This window comes from Mesoplodon densirostris, chromosome 5, assembly GCF_025265405.1.
Source record: "Mesoplodon densirostris isolate mMesDen1 chromosome 5, mMesDen1 primary haplotype, whole genome shotgun sequence".
Taxonomy (NCBI): Eukaryota; Metazoa; Chordata; class Mammalia; order Artiodactyla; family Ziphiidae; genus Mesoplodon; species Mesoplodon densirostris.
The window spans coordinates 14,594,672-14,604,426 of record NC_082665.1 but is presented as its reverse complement, the minus strand read 5'-3'; the positions used below and the strand labels follow the sequence as shown (position 1 = coordinate 14,604,426).

The 9,755-nt window shown below is 35.1% G+C and overlaps 2 protein-coding genes across 2 annotated transcripts; both read right to left on the bottom strand.

Annotated features, from left to right (window-relative positions):
- Positions 1-451: 451 nt before the first annotated feature.
- LOC132490404 (keratin-associated protein 15-1) lies at positions 452-988 on the bottom strand. The gene has a single exon (XM_060098781.1). It carries the CDS (start codon positions 986-988, stop codon positions 452-454), a length of 537 nt encoding a protein of 178 aa, XP_059954764.1.
- Positions 989-9,287: 8,299 nt separating this feature from the next.
- Positions 9,288-9,755, bottom strand: LOC132490949 (keratin-associated protein 13-1-like). The gene has a single exon (XM_060099765.1). The coding sequence runs from the start codon at positions 9,753-9,755 to the stop codon at positions 9,288-9,290; it is 468 nt and encodes a 155-aa protein (XP_059955748.1).

Below are 9,755 nucleotides of genomic sequence, written 5' to 3'. Positions count from 1 at the left end.
ACCCATTTAGGGATATAAATCTGTTAAGACATAAGATATGTCATATATTTAGATTCTCTAAACTTCCTCTTTTCTACCCAGCAAAATATTAATGAAACATGACACAAAGAAAACAACAACAACAAGATGTTTAGCTAATGAAGACAGTTGAAGTTACTGGATGCATTCACTAAATGTACCATATGGATAAAAAACTGGAATGTCATAATTCATGCTAGAGAAATAAGTTTATTTTAAATGCCGTATCTATTTGAAATACACTTAAGTGAAAGAGTCTTAGGAGGAAAATAAGAATCTTATTAAAATAGTAACAGAAATGATTCAGAGCATTGGCATAGGAATGAAACTTCAAGATATATCTCATATGTCTGATTTAGAAAAGGTTACAAGCCAAGGTTACTTTTTTTACTTCTGGGAGGATTGTGATAGCGAGTCCTAGTGTTGAATATGGTCAGTAATCAAAGATGTTGGAGAGGCTGAGTATTAAAGTTTCATAAAGTGCAGATATAGCCATGAGGTAATGGGAGACATTCAGTAAATTATTCCAAAAAAAGGGAGAGCTAAAGGCTGGTTGGTAACAAGATGATTGGCAATTCCTGGAGGAAAAGTAAGTTGGGCAGCAGAAGCTGGATCCACACCCCAGAGACTGGAAGCCAGTATTTCTATAACCAAAAGATCCAAGGCCAGTATTTCCAAAACCTAGAGATCCAGTGTAATTTGTATGGCAGGGACTGTGGAAGATGATATTTTTTGGATGGAAGTAGGATGTCTGGTAGGATCTGGTCACAGCCCAGAGTGTCTGGAAGCTGGCGGGCTTAAAAAAGGTCTCATGACAACCACCGTGGAGAGAGGAGCCCAGATGGAAAGTGCTGGGGTGGAGGTAGATTATATTGCTGGGGTAGAAATAATCATAGGTGGAAACTGGGTACCCCCAGTAACCTCCGAGGGAGAGGGAGGAGAAGTTTCCAGAGCTGCAGTTGAAAGACATGTTGTCAGGAGTTCTAAGTTCAACTGAGTTGCAGAGGGAAGTATGTGAGTGTGAATGTTACCTTCTATACTGGACAGTTATATACTGTACTCTAGCAATGGGTGTAATAGCATGTGCCCATTTTAATAAGAACACTTAATTGGGTTCTAGTCAAAATGAAATGCATTAACCTTCAAAGACCTTTTTTTATGAATGTGGACTTTTAAATGAAAGAATTACATTCGTTTTTCAAAGTAATTGTTCATGAAGTAAAAATGTTACTGTACTATAATTGTACCTATAAGATTGGTGTTTTATTCATCCTATCCTTAAAGATATTGTATTGAATGGATAACACAGTGAGAATTTTGTTGTGTTTAAGGCTCTAAAAAAATACTTTGTGGTCTGGAGAAGACTTTTGTTTAGTTCAAAGTTTAGCAACCAAATTGAGAAAAAAAAAACCCTCAATATCTGCTCCATCTCCCAAATCTTGTGTACCTTATAGAAGAAATAACCCACTTACAATCCTGATTTGGTACAAACATTAAATGAGGGTTTAACACATTTACATTCTAGTTTTCTTATAGCACAGGTACCCAAGCTGCTCTTGTGTGCATGAGTTTTTGATTTAAAAATAACGGTTCAGTATTTGCAGGAGTGCTTTGAAGATTACATTATAAAAATACTTAAGTCAAGAAATTTTTGTTCTGAAGTTGACTTGCTTCTTGAAAGAACTCATCAATAAATTTAATTCTCAAAAAAACTCTATCCCCATAAAGTTTAAGTAATTTTTGGTGGTGGTGATGTTACTGAGAAGTAAATGATAAGCAGTATACATTAAAAATGGGCTTTTATTCCCTTAGTTTTCACTCATAGAGTGGGATTTTTATTACAGAAGGTAAGTAAAATCAAGAAATTAAGAAAGTGTCTACCCCAGGTAAACTTCACAGAAAGATCAAGTTAGAAAAATTCATAGTTACAAATGATCTTTATAAATTGAACTGAGAGTGGAGGGTATCAAAATGTATGATAATGTGAAAAAGAGAATGAATGCTTTGGGGACCTCTGATGTGGTAAATATATCAAATGGTGTATATATATTCTGCCTAGAGGACTAGTATAAGTATTTTTCTAGACTCTCCCATAAAGTTCATCATCTCTAACTGTAAATAGAGTAGTGCCTGGTACAGGGAATGGCTTAAGATAACCTGTGGGTATAGCCAAATCTCTTAAGACATCTATCTTCAAAAACTGATGTATTGTCCAATGGAAATGAGCTGAGACTCATTCTATGAAGACTTGAAATTACTAAGTGGAAGTTTTGAGGAAAGATTCAGCTAAAAATCTAAAGCAAGGTACTTTTTCAGGTAATTGAGATTTCCATCTTGGGGGCACTTTTTAGATATTCACCTAAAAAAGTATTGCAAATGTGATCCCAGCATGGTAGATTACTGAAGGTAATTGCAAAACTCCCTTCCAAACTGTAGATTTTATGAGTCTGAACATTTTGAGTAGATAAATTGGTCTTCAATCATGTTGAATATACTAGGTAACATAATACATGCTCCATTTCTGTAATAAACAATTCTTATTTATTAGGCTTCTTAATTATAAACAGAAAAAAACTTCTAGTAGATTCCAAACCTTCCTGTTTTATTTGTTAATAAATTATTGAACATCAAAACATCCATATAAATATTTAACACAGCTAAATTGAATTTGCTTGCTTCAATGTCATCCACTCTTATATAAGCTATTTCTGTGGAAGAATATTCTATGAGATCAGATATTAAGTAATTTTGAACATCCTTTTCTCAACAAAATGGAGGTTTGTGTACCCAAGCACTTTTGTTCAAAAGTAGAAGGGAAATGTTTTTCTATGAAATGAACAAATCAAACAACACAGAAGCCAGAGAAAGATAAACCTTCTTAATCTCTCCTCTTCTTCAAGGTTGTCAATCTTCATTAGCCTACTACACAAAGGTAGAATACAAGTCATAGAACAACAACAAAAAAAATGACGATTATTTTAGAAATTTTATAATACTTGTCAGAAACACCTGAAAACAATTTAAGTCAAAGTGATATATGTTGCTTTCTGAGGCAAAGGAAGAATCTGCTTAAGATGACTCCTTTGCTCCAAAAGTTCAAGGCAATTACCTTATAAACTTTCTATAGAACAGGGGCATTTTTCAGATTCTGGGGAATCCTTTCAGTGGTAAACATTGCTTCTTATTAGAGAGAGAAATACTAGGCATTTTTGCCACATTTTTAATGTTTTTTTTCCAGCATCTTAGATAAATAACCTCTAACATTCCAAAATAATATAAAGAAATTTATATTTATATTTAATATTTAACTCATTCTACAGTAAAGACACACACAGATGACAGAAAAACTAAGACTGACTCATTAGTTTGCATACAATTTTAAGCAGGGACATCAGAAATAAGGGGATCTCTCAGTTAATATTTCACTAAAGCCATTAAAATCGAGATCAGATTTTAAAAAAAATCCTCATACATCTGCATGGTACCATTGCTCCTTCCTGATGGCACTGTCCATTAGGTAAACTTTCCACTTCCTGGTAACAGTCAATGTATGTTTTTGTTTTTGAAAAAATGACTTTGAGTAGATCAGTTAACAACTTTGCTATCCAGATGGCAACGATTTTGAGACAGACTTTGAAAGGGGTATCAATTATTTTTAATTAAGCCCACTTCCCTCAGCCCAGACAGTACATCTAAAGTTTTCTGAGTGATCTGCTCAGTGACCGTTGGTAGAGAAGGATGACTAAGAGCTTTGAAAATTCAATACTATTACCTGAATTCCAAGGCACAAACATTACTGCACTTTCCAGTTGTAAACCCACAAATACTACATATGTATAACTATGCTGATCTTTTCCAATTCAATTAAAAAGAGGAAGGAGACTTGTTTTTATAAACCATGTGGATGATACAGTCAATGATAAGTTTATATAAATGCCCCTGTTGAAAAAGTGACATTCAAACTTAGAGTATTCCCATTGTAAGTTACATGTCCTGTCAACATGTCCTACTACTGCTGCTCTGGAAACTTTTCCTCCCACTCCCTTGGGGACCACCTGTGCTACTCAGGCTCCTCCTGTGGCTCTTCTTACCCCAGTGACCTGGTCTACAGCACTGATCGGTGCTCTCCCAGCTCCTGCCGTCTGGACTCCTCTCTCTACACTGGCTGTCAGGAGACTTGCTGTGATCCCATCAGGTGACAGACATTCCATGTGGTGTCCGGTCCCTGCCAGAGAAAAACTGTTGCAAGTTTAAATAAAAATATGATATATGACATCCACATATTGGCTTTAACATTATTTGTTTATTTTTTGTCTTCAAAACTACTTCTAAATATCTGGCTGGATATTTCTGTATCTTATATTCATCATTTAAAAAATCTTTACTTTAAAATGTAAAATTGTCCAGTGTACTTCAGGTTTGGAAGAAATTATTTCATCTTTTATGTTTACTCCATCTGTTAATACCTTCATATGATAAAACCTGAAAATACATTTTTAAGACTACAAACAAATAACCGTGACTTTTGGTTTTGTCGTGGGTTAGAAACTTGAATATTTTTATATAAAATAGTTACAAATTTTAAGGTATATTAAATTGACTACATCATATAATTCTGGAAGGAAAATTAATCATAAATACATTCTAAAATATTTGAGAAATTGAAATGGGGAAATTCAGGAAGAATTTAGATTTTAGTGAGTTAGATTTGGTGAGAATTCCAGTTCTCCCAGCTTTACAGCCATATAAAAAATCAAATGAAATTTCTAATTGATTTATAAATGAAACGTCTAACACATTCCAGTACTTATTAGCAAGTAAGCCCAACATTTTCCATATAATCAGTTATACAAGTTTGATGGAGTCCCAATTGCTACTATTTTTTTAGTTCTGTTGATAACATTTATTGGAAAAAAAACAAACAAAAAGAAAATGAAACTCAAAAACAATGCAAATATTCTCTTGTTACAACATTCAACTAAATGTTTAAGCAACTGATCACTCCTGAATCAACAGTTATGCTCCAAACTTTTATCCATTATGTCAAGGACAACATTACTGAAAGATAGAGATGACCTAGATTCTCACCCACAGGGTAACCATATGTCTTGGTTTATTGTGTTTGTCTCAGCATCCAGTCCCATTTGGTAATTGTCTTAGATTTTTCACTTTTTATTTATAATGAATAATTGAGTTAACATAAGTTATGATGATCAGTTTAGGAAACCACTTTTCTTTTGCTATGGTTTCATCTAGTGGAGTATGACATACATGTATAGTGTACAGAGTTTTCACTTTAACCAGTGTTAAATCTGAAAGAAGACAAACCATATCCTATCCTTTCTTCAGTCATCTTGCCTGAACAAAATGGAACTACTCCTTTTATTGCAGAAGGATCATGGAAAACAAATTACACTCAGATACAGGCGGTAGGACAGCTCACATGTTCAAATCTTGCTGGAGGGTCATTTGTCATTCTAACCTAGCCAGTACTGCTATGGCTCTTTCCACAGCATGCAAGATGCAATAATACACCCCAAACTAGCAGTTGGTGGAGATAGTGAGGAATTTAGAATTACTGATTAGGTGTATATAAAACATGGGCCTAAAATTGAGGGTGGCACACAGCATATAAATATTAATCTAAATGTTCTTGCTACAGTGGCTTGGCCACATGTCATATTGTTTAATCTACAACTATTCATTTTATTGTTTGGGAACATCTTTCTTCTTTAACCTTTGCAAAAAAATATATTTTTAGGAGCAAAGAGCTAAACTAAAAGTTCATATTTAATTTAAAAATGTGAATACTTAATTTCTATTACTAAAGCAAGTTGATGGTGAATATATGACTTGTACAGCAATTCAATAACATTAACTCTCCACCACTGGGGTCAGAAATATCACTTACCACATGAAAAATAAAAGAGGCAATTTTGCTGAAGAAGCATCAGTATCTATTTCAAAAGATAGAAATTTTAAGATGATTACTTCCAAAGATAATTATTTGTCAGTAGTAGTTGCAAAAGCTGATGCATACATTTCATTTAGGTCACATAACTATTCTAAATCATTTTCACTCATGTTAAATCCTAAGTTTTCTTGTGCAAGTAAAAACAAACAAAAATCCAACAACAACAACAACAAAACAAAACAACAAATGAAGCAGTAGCTGATGATATGCTCCTCCATTAGCAAAAGAAAAACTTCACTAAGGATTAATGAAGCCAGTATTATGTCAGTATTGTTAAATGTTTCAAATCAAAAATGAATTAATTCCATTAGTAGTTTGATTTCTTCAAGCAGTCCAGAGAATCCATGTAAAGCTATTGAAAGTTCATAATACTCTGACAATGCTAATGTAAAATCATTTAAAAAGTTCAACATCAAAGATAAAATTATTGGTTGTCTCAGTAACAGTAAAAATACACATTTTGGTGAAGGACAACATCATGGTAAAAACAAAAAAGTAAGATTCCTAAGGAGAAAAAACACAGTTGTAATTGCTGTAAACATATAATCCATAATTGAATCCAAACATGCTATAATATTCTGCTACTCAGAGTAGAAGCTGTAGTTTTAAAACATTTTTGTATATACACAGAGTAGGTTATTTTGGCATGTTTTTCCCTACCTCATCAATCACCTCTTCCACCTCTGTTGTATTATTGTTTTCCTCATGCCTTTGTGTTGTTGATTTTTATGTCATTAGTATGTTATTTTACATAACAAAGCACACACATAGGGAAATTATTTTTGTCTCTTGCTTGGGCTATACTTTCTTCAATGCCTGATTCTCAATCTTTCTTCCACATTCTATGTTAGTTTTGCATCCAATTATACTACTTTTCTCTCTGCAGGAACTTTCCCATGATTTTATCCTGATTGACTCCTTGCTCCTTCAATCTGGCTCACCAAAATGGGAATGCAGTTTAAAGATTAGTGAGATTTCACAGTTTGGTAATTTTACTTTTTTTTTTTTTTAATTTTCAGGGAAAATCTTCTAGGAGTGACAGTGTTTGTGTTGGGGGAATTTGGAGGGAAGATAAGAAATCTGCCAAGTTATATAAGAATCATCTTTCTCTCTCTTTTTAAAAATTTTTAACAATAAGCCCATTATCTTCAATTTTTTGGTTGCTGGTATTGAACTTGTGTATGTGTGGCTGTGAAAGAGAGGGTTTCATTTTGTTTTGTTTTACTATTCTTGTTCATAACATTAGTTATTGAGAAAGGGAACATTATAATGTGACATTAATAATGATAATTAATATAGGATTTGTCATAGCACTCAGGATTTCTAGCAATATCTTCCTGAGGGGTAATCAGGTATTTCTCTTGGACTATTATTAAATATTATGGTTAATGCGAATGTTTTCAAGAGAAATTAGCTCAACTTTCTTTAGCTTCCTTCTCCTAAATGCTACATTTATTTTTATTTTTCTCTTTATTATGAATACTACTCATGAGGCTAATGAAACTAAATACAATAGGAGTTGAAGTCTATTCAGATAAAGCAATCTCTGTAGAGAAATACTCAAGGATCTTGGTTAGAAAAGGAGTTTTAAAGAACTTCAGGAAAGAACAAGAAAAGCTTAATTCAAGATATCGGATTCTACTAGATCTTTGATGTATAACCTTGGGAAAGATTCTAATTCTTTTTGACTTTTCATTCCTTCATGTCTAGAAAGATCTATATGACATAATATCTGTCTTTCTCACAAGGATGTTTGAGCATTAAATGCAAGTGGTGTATCTGGTACCCTTGTATTCTCCATTATATCCTCATTTTCTCACCTATGGTCCCAGGCACAGCTATGGCGAACAATTTCATGAAGGTTTCAACCCTCTTTGCACAGACAGTCTCTCCCTTCATGCATAGACAACTTTTCTTTCACTCTCTACTTGGGCTTCTCAGAGGGCACAGACAAGAAAATGAACACACTATGAATCCTCTTTGCACAGGTAATGAAGTTCCAGGAAAGTGACAAACATCAGGGACAACATTCTAGCAATGGGAGACAGAAGCTGATGCATAAATTCTTCCCCCTGTTGATTAGATTCTGGGGTGGACAATTCCTAAAGTCATTCTATACATTCCTAAAAAGGCCCTGAATGATTGAGTCCCCATTGCCCACCATAAAGTCAACCAAAAAATATGTCCCTTTGTGAAATTTTCGTCTTTGATTCTTTCACCTTCCATGGTCTCCCAAACTATCTCCCTGGGGTCTCATGGCAAATATACTGTCTGCACCCAATGTTTTGACTTCAGCTCTGCTTTTGGGAAGAGAGGGGTTCAGGCTAAGACTAATGGATACAAATGTTTGTTCAGCATTGCTCAGGTGTGGTGCTCTTAGTTGATGCAGTTTGAACCTTGGAGAAGCATCAGGAGGTTTTCCCACACCTCCTTAACCCAGTTACTCCTCACTTAAGGTCATTGTGCATCTCTTTACATATGTTCATAGGGAGGGCTCAGGAATGGATCATGCTCAGGGACCAGGCTCAGGGAAGGATCATGGTACTTATGTCAACCAACAGGGAGTAAAACATCTATCTTAGCAGTTATTTAAGGCTCATCTTTTCTCTTAGCTGAAAATCCACACTCAGATACTAGACTTTCAAGTATGTTTTTGGTTTATGTGTAACCTTATCTTATAAATTATATTGTATTCTTGTTGTCTGCATTTCTAGTTATGTGCCAATTTCTCTGTTTTCCTTTATCAGCAGAAATCCATGCCTCTATTCTCAGGCAAGTGTCACTGATATTGAGACATACAAAGTATGGACCTCCAGGAAATAAATACTCCCAGTAGGGAACATATGCATTGACACAAGCAATTTGCTCAAATCTATCAAAATGTGTGTTCCCAAACCCAGTTTCAGAGTCATATTGATCTTTATTTAAAATTCCCAAATCCTAAATAAAATATAGGCAAATAATAATAAGATGAACAATATATTTCGGTGCTAGATGACAACATAAATTTATCAGATTAAGAATTTCATTTTCAACTGCTCTTCCAAGAAAATCCAATAGCATATTTTCTATCAATAGTACAGATATTAGGACTTCATATTGGGTTATTCATTAAATTCAGAGTCTCTCAAAAGTTGATGATGCAGGAAACTGATGATTTAAGAATAAAAGAACAATGGTAAATGGTGAGAATGAAAATGATGGCTGTACTGAGTAAAGACTTTGATCTCAATACTCGAGAGGATCTAGACCCTCAACAAATTGAACGATAGAAACCGAATCCACATGCTGGTCTCTAACACGATGATTGGCAGCTACTAGAGGCAAAGTTTGTTGGACGGAAGAATCCGGATCCACAGCCCAGGGAAGGGAAGCCACAGACTCCATAACCCCGGAGTTTGAGGCCACGGAATCCATAGCCCAGTGAGTAGCAGCTTCTGAATCCAGAGCTCAGGTAACTACAGCTGCTGGAGCTAAAGCCCAGACACCCAGCATAAGTTGTCCAGCAGGGACTGCAGAGACTGGAGGTCCTGGGGCAGTAGCAGGACGTCTGGCAGGGACTGGACACCACAAGGGACATCTGGCACCTGATAGGCTCATAACAGGTCTCCTGACTGTAGAGAGAGGAGACCAGCTGGCAGGTGCTGGGAGAGCAGAGGTCAGTGCTGTAGACCAGGTTGCTGGGGTGGAAGGAGACTGGGTAGCAAAAGTGGCCCCCAAGGGAGTGGAAGGAGAAATTTCCAGAGAGGCAATTATGGGACAT